The following is a 14811-nucleotide window of genomic DNA, read 5'->3' as shown; positions in this document are numbered from 1 at the left end:
GGAACACGTGCGATGCACAAAAAAATGTAGATTGGACAGAAAATACGGCGTGTAGTTGAGGCCTTAGGAAACGGTCCTGGCACTTGCTGGACTTTTTTGGGCTCTCTGAAGCCTTCTTCACAGCAACTGAATCTATCTTCTTGAAGATCTTGATAATCCGATAAATGGTTGATTTAGGTGCAATCTTACAAGCAGCGACGCCCTTGCCTGTGAAGCCCTTTTGATGCAAAGAAATGATGACTGCACGTTTCCTTGGAGGTAACCACGATTAACAGAAGACAACAAATTCAAGCACCACCCCACTTTTTAAGTCTGCGCATCTAATTCAATCAGCATAACAGAGAGCGCTGCCGTGACCTCGTTAACACTTTCTCCTGAGCTAAAGAGAAGATCACAGAAATAACGTTTGCAGGTCATTTTGTGGCAGGGCTGAAATGCAGCGCAAATGTTATTTTTTGGTGATTAAGTCAATTTTCATGGCAAGAAATCAAGTTGCAATTAATTGCAATTCACTTGATCGCTCCTCATAATCTAGAGTTAATGCAAATTGCCACCATAAAAACTGAAGCAGCAAACTTTGTGTCAGTCTCAAAACTTTTGGCCACGACTGTACATGCGGAGCAGAGCCCGGTGCAGCATTTCTCAACCTCCAACAACAGGGTTGACGATAGGATAAAAGAGGTCATGTGACAATCTAATGATACCTACTCAGAACCACTATGCAAATAGTACACACAAGAACATGATGCTGTCTATCCAGACCTAAAATCACTTAAAGGGGTTATCCAATCCCTATAATGACCCCCAGAATGCCCCTCTAGAGCATACTTACCTGCTCCCCGACACCCGCGTCTCTCCGTATCTCTGCACGGCTAATGGTGCATCTCCCCGTCGCACAGATGGCGATGAGGGGAACAGCCAATAGCAGTCCGCCACGGTGACCAGACTCCCTAGTGATTCGCAGGTATTGGGTTGTGAGATTAAAAAATTGTATTCAAGGGTTAGTTCAGACTAGGGGCTCATGCACACGACCGCATGTATTTTGCGGTCTGCAAAACACAGATCCACAAAAAATACAGATGACGTCCGTGTGCATGCCGTATTTTGCAGAACGGAACGTCTGGCCCCTAATAGAACAGTCCTATCCTTGTCCGTAATGCGGACAATAATAGGACCTGTTCTATTTTTTTGTGGAACGGACATACGGAAATAGAATGCACACTGAGTAACTAATGTTTTTTTGCGGACCCATTGAGATGAATGGTTCCGCATATGGTCCGCAAAAAACCCCAGAGCGGACATGGAAAGAAAATACGTTCATGTGCATGAGGCCTACATCGCAGGAGGATAGCATTGGCCGTGGACAAAAATAACACGCATTGCAATGCCAGCATAGCAGGAGAGTTTGGCATGCAGTCAGCATATCAGAGCCAGGCATAGAGGAGTAAGGGTTAATCGGCCGGACTGTGCGATTAGTGCCCATTTCACCCCTCTCCTATCTAAATCACACGTCGTCTTCCTCGGCCAGGCAGACAGAATGGTTAGGCTGATGGGCGGCTTGATTGCTGCGCTCCTCTGAGCTCGCTTCTCCCTCCTGATGTTGTCAGCAAAATCATGTTCCTAAAATGTGAAATAGTCCAGGCCATCTGAGCAGAAGATGACACTGCAGGATCGCTGTACGCAGAGCTGTCGGAGGACTCCCATCTCCGCTAAAGGCAAATCTCTGCATGTGTCTTGTTAGCTTCAAGTATCTGTATCTTCATGTCATCTAACCTCATGGACGATTACGCCAATACGGGGTGTATACTTTCACCTAGGCCAATATCCAAAAATCATCTATCGTTTTGTGTCTACAGCTCCTACGCGGTCCAATAAGTCGCCATGATCAACAGTCCACAAAGACTTCACGTAGTCCGATTCTCTACCGATACTGCCATCTATATGTATGTACCTAACCTACTAAATGTATGGCAGTAAGAGTTAGGGGACAGGTGGAAGGGAGTGTGACAGCAGGATCCGACTACGCAAACCTTGTTTGTAGTCTGTTACCCTAGAAACACACAGAGCGACCTAAGAGCTGCAGACACAAAACGAGAGCAGATTTTTAATTAAACGGGTTATGCGGGAAATTATATCGATGACCTGTTCTCAGGATAGGTCATCAAATATCAGATCAGCGGGGGTCCGACACCCAAGATTCCCACCAATCGGGTATTAAGAGAGGCTGGGTGCTCCGCGAGTGCCGCGGCCTCTTCCTAGGCCATGTGACGTCACCGCACATCAGTCACATGGCCTAGTTGAAGCTCAGCCCCATTGAAGTGAATGGGTCCGGGCTGTAATACCAAGCACAGCCACTATACAATGTACGGCACTGTGCTTGGTGAGCTGCCGGGAGCGTGGAAGCTATTTGGAATAGCTGATCAGTGCGGGTGACGGGACTTGGACCCCCGCCGATGTGATAATGATGGCCCATCCTGAGGGTAGGTCATCACTGTATATTACTGGATAACCCCTTTAAGGCTATTTGCGATGTGACTTTATTTAACATTTTGCTTTATAACAGAGCAGGTCCCGTGCCATTCGACACTTCTAATTGCATTTTTTCCCATCCATTTAACGTATACAAAAACATATGCATTAACCGGACGCCGCAGCCTGATGCCATACAGTGGCGTTCACCAAAAAAACTAATACTTTTTTAGTTGTTTTTTTTTACCGGACTCTGCAGAATACCACAACGTGGTGAGCTGCGTTTTTGTATCCTTTTCTCGCTAACATATACGTCACGCAGAGGCATAAAATGCGATGTGTACCCACCGCAAAATGCTAATACTGCAAACTGTTAACAAGAAAACCGCTGCTGTAGAAGGATGATGCGTTTCTCTCAGTAAACGTGGTGTATGAGCCAGATATTCTGCAACCGTAGTGTAATTAAAAATGGAGTATACACAGTGAGCTATTCAATAAAAAAAATGGATCTGCATAGCGCCACCTGCTGTTTGTTCTATTCCTTATTCCTTGTACACTTCGCTTTGGTGGTCGCACACGCTCAGTTTGGATCTGTCACCAGTCATATCTTCTGTAAGAAGTTGTGGCAGTTACAGGAAAAGAACAGCAGCAGAAAGGAAACTCCCCCTGAGCCGCCAGGCTGAAGAGAATCTGGTAAAGCCATTGGGTCAATGAGTGGGGAGATCTCTGGACCCATGCGAGGTACAGGGCTGGTGCCAGCTTTCTTAGAAAGGTATTGTCATGTGCTATAGGATGTCTGACTTTCATGTTTTAAAGGCGTTATGCCATGATTGATGTAAAAGTCTTTTTGTGATCACCACTTCCTCTGGCAGAGAGCTCCCTAGTCTCCCTGCTCTTACAGTAAAGAATCCTCTTCTATGTCAGTGTAGGAATCCAATAAAAAATACGGGAATACCCATGTAAAAGACAAATAAACTTCCCACTACAACTTCCAAGATTTGACGTGCCCATCTAGTACACAGTCGGCCATTAATCTGGGCAAAATCAGATGGCAGTGCTCACCTGGCTATTTAAATCCAAGGGAGGCACGGGATAGACGCCAGGAACCAGACGCCAACATGTAGCAAAAAAAAATTAAAAAAAATCGAACAGGAAAAATCCAGCTTCCCAGGAATACAATAATGTTCAATGAAAAAATGCCTTAAAAACCGACATACAATACACGTCTAAGCATTTCGGATCACTAGATGTGGATCCTTACTCATAAGTAAAGATCCACATCTAGTGATCCGAAACGCGTAGACGTGTATTGTATGTCGGTTTAAAAAAACATTTTTTTAATTAAAGATTATTTTATTCCCGGGAAGCTGGATTTTACCTGTTCGATTTTTGCCATTAATCTGGGGGTTGATGCATGAAAAGCAAATAAAATGAGCAACCGCCCCCAGCTCCAGTCTAAGAGGAGTTTGGACAGGTAAGGAAAACGTTCCATTTTCTACACATTTGCTGTATTACTAGAAGTGTAACAATCTTTACCTATGGCATTATTACAATGGCACCACCGGCAGCACTCACCTCTCCACTGTCGCCAAAAACTATCTTCGTGTTGATCTTGAAATTCTTCTTCAAGGCTTTTTTGGCGCCCTTCACTTTGGTCACTTTTTCCAGTTTCTTAAGTTTCGTTTTAGTAATCTCCTCCTCCTATTAAGAAGAACATGAAAACAAGTCAAGACGTGGTCTTCATAAAAACAAAGCCGTAACTGGTCAATGAAAAGGCAAACAAATGTCGATGGAAGAAGAATTCTCTGAGTGCCCTCGTTCTGCATTCAGTCTCTAAGAAACTCCAATATCTTGGGGCAAAAGACACAAAGTAGAAGGTTCTGCTCATTGGATAAAATCTAATATAAAACCTGCAGATTTTTATGCCAATGCGATAAACTAGAATGTTTGATATCCCATAACGGCATCCTCCACAGCCAAAGCTGGATTCATTTACTTCTACGTATGCCAGGTGGGCAGGGGTTCTCCAAGGTGGAAAATCTCTACTGGTTAGAGTGGTCCTCTGACAATTCATGGAGGGACACCTATCAGGACCTTCCATGAAAAGCTCTCAGCTGTGGAGAAATCTGGCAGTAAATGTTCTATTCCCATGCAGCGCCACCACAGGGGAAAAAGAGAATTATAATTGACATCTTTAGATTTAGGACATGACGGGTCCTCAAGATTAAAAGATGTTCTTTTGTAACTGCTCTCCATTATGGCCATTTGCTGGCTTGAACAATTTTTTCCATCACATTATACACTGCTTGTTTCCAGGGGTTACGACCACCCTGCAATCCATCAGTGGTGGTCATGCTTGCACAGTATAGAAAAAGGGGCGGCCTCTCTTGGGGAGGCGGGATCATAGTGTACACAGGTCGGCGCTTTCTCCTATGGTGTGCGACCACGACCACCGTTGATGGATTGCAGGGTGGTCGTAACCATGGATATGAGCAGTGTATAATGTGGTGGAAAAATGAATCCAGCCAGCAAAGGAAGCAATATGGACAATCACAATACATTAGTAAGTGCCTTGTATTAACCTTCTCTACATGATAAATGCCATTTGCTGGAGTGAGACAAACCCCTTTAAATTCACAATTCCTAATTGTGCTCTAAACGGATTGTGTCACCTCAGACACTGGTGGCCTATCGTAAAGGTGCGGCATCCTCCATTAGTTTCTATGGGACTTGTGAGGATAGCTGAGCACACCAAGTGAATGGAGAACACACCGTGCACACGCGCTCTCGTTCACTTTGGAGGCCCCATTCTAGAGACCGGTGTGGGTGAGGCCCGCACCTATCTGACATTGGTGGCATATCGCTAGGATATGCCACCAATGTCTGAGATGAGACAACCCCTTTAGAAGGGAACGCCTCATTTTTATATGCACCGTCTATGGCCGGCTCCATGCAAAAGCCGAATATTGGAAAGGACCTGTCAGCTTTCCCAACATATCTGATTTAGTAACTACCTAAGGCCCCTTGCAGACGAGTGTGTCCCGAATTAGGTCCGGATGTGTTGCGAATGTGTTCAGAGAAAATGGCGCAATTGCGCGGGTGCAATGAGTTTTGCGCGCACGTGATAAAAAACTGAATGTTTACAAACAACATCTCTTAGCAACCATCTGTGAAAAACAGTCTGTGATTTTCACAGCCCCATAGAAGTGAATGGAACTGCGTGAAAATCGCATCGTATCCACAAGCAAGTGCGGATGCGATGTGATTTTCACGCAGTTGCATTCACTTCTATGGGGCCGTGAAAATCACAGAATATAGAACATGCTGCGATTTTCACACAACGCACAAGTGATGCGTGAAAACCAACGCTCGTGTACACAGCCCCATTGAAATGAATGGGTCCGGGTTCTGTGTGGGCGCAATGCTTTCGCATTGCGCATTGCACCCGCGCGGAATACTCGCTCGTCTGCAAGGGGCCTACCGGTAACTACTATTCTCCATAAACCGCAATTCTGGAGCGGTTTTTCTTTGGTGACTTTGGTGTTGCACCATTCCTGTAGGATTCCTCCAGGATAGCTGTAAATGAACAGACATCTGGGTGCTTGTCCAAGGGGTGCGTCCTTATAGAGCGACACTGATGGAACAGAAACGCACCCCAACGACTAAGCAAGTAGTAACACCCACTTGCCAATGTTCGTTAGATTTTCAGGAGGGATAACAGAGGATCAGCACAACACAGTTCTGAGTAAAGATCATTTTTGACTGCTCATTGAAGGAGAATTAGAGTCACGTGCAATCACGGGCCGGTAACCGCGCAAGAACACATGGCCATCTACCCATAGTGAATATTGGAAGGCGCTAAAGCATATTTTACATTTCTCTGATTCTCTTCCAACATCCTCCTTTCCATGAGAGCGGCAAACATTGCACCCGCCTCTCTGGACGCAGATCAAAGATTTCATTGCGAGATTCCAGCTCTTCTGTCAAAGAGCGAACGACGAGCGCGCAGCACTGGGGCACGAATAGCCTGAAGCTGGCTTTTATAAAATAATCCAATGAATAAAAGAAGAAAAAAAAAAAATGGTAAAGAAATCAAATGCAAATTTTGGAAGCTGCTGGTACGGGAGCGCTGCTCTGGAGAACATGTGTGACCACAGTTCTAAATGTAAAATATAGAAAAAAAAATGGCATCAAAGGGTCCTGAATACAAACAGGATCATAAAGACGTTACCACTACAAACCCCATCATCCACAACAATCAGTGATGTTCTAAACATTATCAAAAGATATATTTTTTTACACGTCGTATTGCTTCATATTTAAAGAGATTTAAAAAAATAAAATAAAAATTTCATTGCCTTAGGAACCATTCACACGTCCGCATAATGGGTCCGCATCCGCTCCGCAATTTTGCGGAACAGGTGCGGACTAGGGATGCACTATATGGGAATTTTGTGCGATTGCGATTAGGGCTCTAAAAATTGCGATAACGATATGCGATGCGATATTTTAAAGGGAATTGTGCTAGAGGTCTATTTGCTTGGATTTTCCCATATGACCCGCTGACACGGCTGGGTATGGCACTGTTATGGGGGATCTGTGGATGGCACTGTTATGGGTGGATCTGTGGATGATGCACTGTTATGGGGGATCTGTGGATGATGCACTGTTATGGGGGATCTGTGGATGGTGCACTGTTATGGGGGATCTGTGGATGGCGCACTGTTATGGGGGATCTGTGGATGGCACTGTTATGTGGGGGATCTGTGGATGGCACTGTTATGTGGGGGATCTGTGGATGACGCTGTTATGTGGGGGATCTGTGGAGGACGCTGTTATGTGGGGGGATCTGTGGAGGACGCTGTTATGTGGGGGGGATCTGTGGAGGACGCTGTTATGTGGGGGGATCTGTGGCGGGCGCCGTTATGTGGGGGATCTGTGGATGACGCCGTTATGTGGGGGATCTGTGGATGACGCCGTTATGTGGGGGATCTGTGGATGACGCCGTTATGTGGGGGATCTGTGGATGACGCCGTTATGTGGGGGATCTGTGGATGACGCCGTTATGTGGGGGATCTGTGGATGACGCCGTTATGTGGGGGATCTGTGGATGACGCCGTTATGTGGGGGATCTGTGGATGACGCCGTTATGTGGGGGATCTGTGGATGACGCCGTTATGTGGGGGATCTGTGGATGACGCCGTTATGTGGGAGATCTGTGGATGACGCAGTTATGTGGGGGATCTGTGGATGACGCCGTTATGGGGGGGATCTGTGGAGGACACTTATGGGGGACCTGTGAATGACGGTGTTATGGGGTGGATCTGTGGAGGACACTTATGGGGGACCTGTGGATGACGCTGTTATGGGGTGGATCTGTAGATGGCACTGTTATAGGGGGATGTGTGCTATGACACATAGGGCCATGAGGGGGGCCAACATAAGACACACATATAGCATCTTATGCTGGTCCCCCTCATGGCCCTATGTGTCCCCTCATGTGTCCTAAACTGCGCACATAACTCTCCTATTGATAAAATGGCCAGCCTCTGTACTTTCACTATGAATGCACTGCAGAGAGCGGCACCGAGCGCACTGTCACGCTCCTCCCACTTAATTCAGGAAGCAGGAGCGTGACTAAGTGACGTCAGTCACGCGCCGGCTGGCTCGCTACCGCTCGCTGCAGTGCATTCATCGTGAAAGTACAGAGGCTGGCCATTTTATCAATAGGAGAGAGGACATTTTATCAATAGGGGCCCCTTCATATATAATCGCGGCATTTTCGGGTCGGCCGAATCGCCATATCGCATTTGCCAATTATCGCAATTCGATTATTTTTGCGATATATCGTGCAGCCCTAGTGCGGACCCATTCATTTTCAACGGGGCCGTATTGTGCGCACTTACAGACCCGCAAAAATATAGAACACGACCTATTCTTGTCCGCAATTGCGGACAAGAAAAGGCACTTTCTATGAGAGTGCCGGCAACGTGCGGTCCGCAAAATGCGGAACGCACATTGACGGTGTCCGTGTTTTGCGGATCCGCAAAACACATAGGGACGTGTGAATGGACCCTTAGGCTACAAAAGACATGAACGCATTTTGTTTCCGTGTCCGTTCCGGGATTTTTTTGCAGACAGGATGCGGACCCAACATTTCAATGTCCGCATCAGTAGGTCCGTTCCGTAGCCCCGCAAAAAAAAAAATGTCCTGTTCTTGCTCGTTTTAGGCATCTGTTTTGTTTTCTGTTTTTTTGCAAATTGCTGACCGCAAAACACATGTAGCCTTATTGAGGAAACCTGAGTTATTTGAGGGCCCCCTCCATTCACCCACAACTGTTAAAGGGGTTGGCCCATCTAGGACATTGATGGCATAAAGGCTAGACTCACACTAAAGTTAAAATCTAGCCTGCTGGAGTCCATCATATCAGCACAGCCGGAAAGGGCCCGAGCACCACCAGACCCCATTGTCTATAATAAGAGACAGAGGGGATCCAGACTATTCCCGGCATTAGCCCCGGGTTTCGGAAGGACAAAAAACAGTGCTTGCAGTGGTTTTTGTCCGGCCGAATCCCGACACAGATCCCATTATAGTCACTGGGCTCCGGCTGTGCAGGCAGTACCTGGCTATGCTGGATATTATGAACTCTGGCCCTAACAACCTGACGGAAGATTTTAACGCTAGTGTGAAACTAGCCTTAAAAGGGCATCTCTCATTAGATTTGCCCCTATGACACTGGATGACCTGTTACATGTGCACTTGGCAGCTGAAGGCATCTGTGTTGGTCCCATGTTCATATGTGCCCGCAATGCTGAGAAAAATGAAGTTTCAATATATGCAAATGAGCCTCTAGGAGCAACGGGGGCGTTGCCATTACACCTAGAGGCTCAGCTCTCTCTGCAACTGCTGCACCCCTAGCAATTTGACAGGGTCGGGCAGTAAAAACGTCATCACGTCTGGCCCTGTCAATCAAAGTGGAGAGGGCCCGGCAGTTGCAGAGAGAGCAGTTTTTAGTATTGGGGGCTAGAGTAGCAGATAAACCAAATAAAGTCCTAATGTCCGGCTTGATTCACAGATCACTAAAATATTCATACGTAGCTTATATGATATATATGATATGTGTATGTTGAATTAACCGTTTCATAATGATTGGTAGAAAAAAATGATGTGGATAAAGACTGGCTATCTTTTAGATAACGCTATTAGTCAGAGAAAATACTGAGCTTGGCTTGGACCCAATCATAACAGAGTCAAGTCCGACCCCTCTGACCGCTGTGATTATTGTATATATGTTTACAAATTAGGACCACCCGAAACAAGGGCTATAGGTGTGATCTACAGATTTAAAGGGAAACTACTCCAACAGTGTCTAGGAATATTACATATTTACACATACTGCATTTTGTACGTACACTTTAGGGGTCTGACTACCATTTTCCTGCAGTGCTGTCCAATAAACAAATGTCTCATCAGGTGACATCCAGCAGCCCCACCACATCTGGCAATACATGCACATCTGGAGGCCCAATCACATCTGGCATTACATGCACATCTGGAGGCCCTATCACATCTGGCATTACATGCACATCTGGAGGCCCTATCACATCTGGCATTACATGCACATCTGGAGGCCCTATCACATCTGGCAATACATAGACATCTGGAGGCCCTATCACATCTGGCATTACATGCACATCTGGAGGCCCTATCACATCTGGCAATACATAGACATCTGGAGGCCCTATCACATCTGGCAATACATGCACATCTGGAGGCCCTATCACATCTGGCAATACATAGACATCTGGAGGCCCTATCACATCTGGCAATACATGCACATCTGGAGGCCCTATCACATCTGGCAATACATAGACATCTGGAGGCCCTATCACATCTGGCAATACATAGACATCTGGAGGCCCTATCACATCTGGCAATACATAGACATCTGGAGGCCCTATCACATCTGGCAATACATAGACATCTGGAGGCCCTATCACATCTGGCAATACATAGACATCTGGAGGCCCTATCACATCTGGCAATACATAGACATCTGGAGGCCCTATCACGCCTGGCAATACATAGACATCTGGAGGCCCTATCACGCCTGGCAATACATAGACATCTGGAGGCCCTATCACATCTGGCAATACATAGACATCTGGAGGCCCTATCACATCTGGCAATACATAGACATCTGGAGGCCCTATCACGCCTGGCAATACATAGACATCTGGAGGCCCTATCACATCTGGCAATACATAGACATCTGGAGGCCCTATCACATCTGGCAATACATAGACATCTGGAGGCCCTATCACATCTGGCAATACATAGACATCTGGAGGCCCTATCACATCTGGCAATACATAGACATCTGGAGGCCCTATCACACCTGGCAATACATAGACATCTGGAGGCCCTATCACATCTGGCAATACATGGACATCTGGAGGCCCTATCACATCTGGCAATACATGGACATCTGGAGGCCCTATCATCTGGCAATACATGGACATCTGGAGGCCCTATCACATCTGGCAATACATAGACATCTGGAGGCCCTATCATCTGGCAATACATAAACATCTGGAGGCCCTATCACATCTGGCAATACATAGACATCTGGAGGCCCTATCATCTGGCAATACATAAACATCTGGAGGCCCTGGCCTATCACATCTGGCAATCCAACCACATCCAGCAGCTATTAAAGGGTTGCAGCTCTGGCAAAGCAACTGTCGCTTCTTTACCGTTTCTCCTTTCTCATGATTGGGTCCCCGAGGGTGGGGTTATCTTAGTACCCTAGTGATTTGCCATTTCTATGATGAGAAAACTCATAGCTTAAAAAAAAAAAAAAAAAAGATAATCACGGTATCAATGCTAACGAGACAACTGGTTATGAGCAACTCAAACCCCCTGTGGGCTTAGAAATTTTTTATAACGTTTTATGCATCATAACTGCAACAAGAAAATCTACGGCGGCGGGTCAGGGGCGTGAACGCGTTGCCATTATAGTCACCATTAATCATTTTGTTTGCCCCTTCATTAGTTTCAAACCTCTGCAAAAAAAATAAAAATATATAAAGAATCTTGTAAGAATAGTTCATACCAAATTTTTTTTGCTTCAAACATAGACCAGACATTACCACCTTATACTAAAAATAGGGCTAACAGCTCCACCTACCACTTAAAGGGGTTATCCCATAAAAAAAAGTATTACTATGCAACGAATAGGACATTTTAATGATGTATTATTACAATACACACCCAATAAAAATATTGTTCACTTTCATGTCCACCTTCTGCATTCAGAGGTGGACCAACATGCTCAGTAGCTTCCCTGCTCCCTTCCCCTTAGTCCTGGTAAAGGGATCTCATAGTGAAACAGGTGAAGAGGTCCAGACACCTTCTATTCATTCGTCCCTAAAATACTGCTATATCTGTCTCTAGACATTGGAGAGGAGAACTGAAGGGGCTGAGCGGCATAATCGGCATAGTGCTATTTATTACTGGAGAGGTTAACAAGGTCTGACTGCAATGCACTCCTGGGAGATGTAGGTGCTTGACTGTCACATGGGATGAGGAGCTGCTTTCCACCCACAAAAACTGAAGAGATGAGAGCTGCAAAGAGGTGAGTAATGTCGCCAAAAAGGGTGAAAATTTTATTAAACTTTAAAAGGTGTCTGTCCAGACATACTCTACCACCAGGTCTGACATTGGGCATGAAGAGGCGTAACTGCACACTAGGTGGGTTTGGTTACGGAGCAAACTGTCCGACGCTATGTCTGCTATGTGCACGAGGCCTAGAGTGTAATGTGCGGCCCTATGACGATGTGTAGGACTAGGAGGTAGCAGTTCTGTCCATCAAAAATAAATTAAAATTTAAATATTTGGCAGATGGAACCGGACCAAAATCTGGGACAGTTTTAGGGCTCTTCTAATCTATCAGAATTTTGGCCTTTTCAGAAAGGATTAGCCAGGAGACTTTTTCAAGGGAATGATGAGCAGCACCCATAAAAACGCACAACCTGCATCAAAGTTAATTATATTATGAGCCAGTGCCCGGCGTCCATGTCATAAAACAAGTGGCACTCCGATAGCTCAGGCCACACGTGACGAGAGCAGAATGAGAACGAAGACCGTCTCCGTCAGAATGGCGGGATTCATTTATTGAAGCAAACTTTGCCAACCCTAATTTACAATGTAAAGAGGCCACCGGCTTACTTGTGCATTCACGGCGAGGAGCGGCTGGATCTGATTAAAAACCAGGAGAGCATGACTTCTGCTGCATCAGGAATGATTATTAGGACGGGTTATTTAGGAATCGGAGCACGGGCCACATTAAGGATCGTTCACAGATCACTGCAATCCAAACCCCGTTCCATCAAAGGAACCTTAGCACTGTAGACCTGATCACAAACAATGACTGTTAACCCTTAAAGAAAACAAGATGACGGGGAAGAGTTTGGGCATCGGCAACAATAGCGGTTTCAAATCTATTATATAGCGGTAACGGTAGGACCATTAGGCTAGAGGGGTCAGCAGTGGTCTTCGTTGTAGTCTACTGTAAGTTCACCTATGAATCATCTAATGACAGGTGGTTGTAGACTCATATGCACTGGGACACCAATAACAGGGTTTTTTAGGCTCCTAATATTGATAATCTATCCTCAGAATAGGTTACTAATATCAGATAGGTGGGGGTCCGACACCCCACACCCCACCAATCAACTGCTTTCTGCAACAAGAACTTTGAATAGAACAGGAAGCACAGCTCAGTTCAAAGACTAGTGGCTAGGCCAGGTACTGCAGCTCAGCTTCCATTGAAGTGAATGGGAGCTGAACTGCAGTACCAAACACGTCCACTACACTTTAAAAGGAGCTGTACTTCCTGTTCCATTCAAAGTGCCAGTTCCAGCACTGGAGGCGGCATGGAACAGCTGATCTGTAGGGGTGCGGGCTGTCAGACCCTCACTAATTGGATATTAATGACTTATCCTGAGGATAGGTCATCAAGATCATCAGCCTGGAAAACCCCTTTAACTGCCATTAAAAGAACACATGGGGTACCTGCAGAAGAAAGCTCAGCTCCTTGGTTACTCACCTCGAAAGGTCTTACAATCTGCAAGAAATTCACATTGGACTTACAGAACGATGGCGAAGCACCACAGCAGTAACTGGTGAGGTCTCATTGAATGGATGTAAGCCGAGGGCACTTACTGGAGACTATGAAGACAAGCCATGGAGAGCCTTCAACCACGCTTCTATTTGTTGAGCCTCCCCCAAAGCTTTTCATTAGAGATAAAAATGCCTGCCGCCTTCTCCTCTACATAAATTCTGTGGACTTTTCTGTCAAATTTATAGTCTTATTGACAAGAAACAAAGCAATTATGTTTCATTGTCAAAAAAATAAAAATGCCATACGAGACAGCATCAAGTATACAAATCAAATAAGGCGCAAGAACAACTGTCACAGAAGTGCACACCTGTGATGAAAACCGCCAAGAGGCATCATTTCAAAAGGGAACACCAAGAGACACGTTGTGCAATTAAAATCATATACACTGAACGTCAAGAGACCCACACTCCAGGGTACCAAACCGGGAAAGGTAATGGGACAGGTAGGCAGCACTAAGGCACATCACCGTCCGAAGTCCGACTGTGAGCGCTGAAACCTCAGGAGAGAAGACAACTCGAAACGCAAGAGCCCCCACAACCTGCTTATATCCACCAAAGCCTTAAGTAGCCTGTATCACGTGTGAGGAAAGAGGACGAGAGGAGGGCTCCCGACCTCCTGGCCAGAAGTTCAGAAAAATGAGGCCAGTTGTCTCTTGTAAAAGGTTTTTATTATAGGACACGGCCTCTGTATGTGACGGTGAGAGGCAAGGTCAGATTGGCAGCGCCACTAAGCATTACTGATGGCTGGTTTGATCTTAAGTAACCGGTCAGTGGCGGGCTCAGGATAGGTCATAAATATCAGATCAGCGGGGTTCCGACACCCGGCACCCCTGCCAATCAGCTGTATGAAGAGGAAGGCGCGTGCCGTCTGTCTCTCTTCCTGCTCACTGCTGCCATGTCAAGAAAGGAGACGATAGAGCTGATCGGCGGGGGTGCCGCTTGGCCGTCCCTCACCGATCTTGTATCTTGAGGATAGGTCATCAATATTAAAAGCCTTGAACACCCCTTTAAAGGGCATCTGTCAGCAGTTTTGTACCTATCACACTGGCTGACCTGTTACATGTGCACTTTGCAGCTGAAGACATCTGTGTTGGTCCCATATTCATATGTGGCCACATTGGTGAGAAAAATGATGTTCTAATATATGCAAATGAAAC

The 14811-nt window shown here is 46.0% G+C and overlaps 1 protein-coding gene across 1 annotated transcript in view; it reads right to left on the bottom strand.

Annotated features, from left to right (window-relative positions):
- DDX10 (DEAD-box helicase 10) overlaps positions 1-14811 on the bottom strand; it is a 207786-nt gene that overhangs the window by 114782 nt on the left and 78193 nt on the right. The window contains exon 14 of the mRNA XM_040426259.1: positions 4045-4170. Coding sequence (XP_040282193.1) covers positions 4045-4170 — 126 coding nt within the window. The remainder of the gene's footprint in view (positions 1-4044; positions 4171-14811) is intronic.

The sequence above is a fragment of the Bufo bufo genome, chromosome 3 (genome assembly GCF_905171765.1).
Source record: "Bufo bufo chromosome 3, aBufBuf1.1, whole genome shotgun sequence".
NCBI classification, from domain to species: domain Eukaryota; kingdom Metazoa; phylum Chordata; class Amphibia; order Anura; family Bufonidae; genus Bufo; species Bufo bufo.
This window is presented reverse-complemented; position numbering and strand designations above follow the sequence as displayed.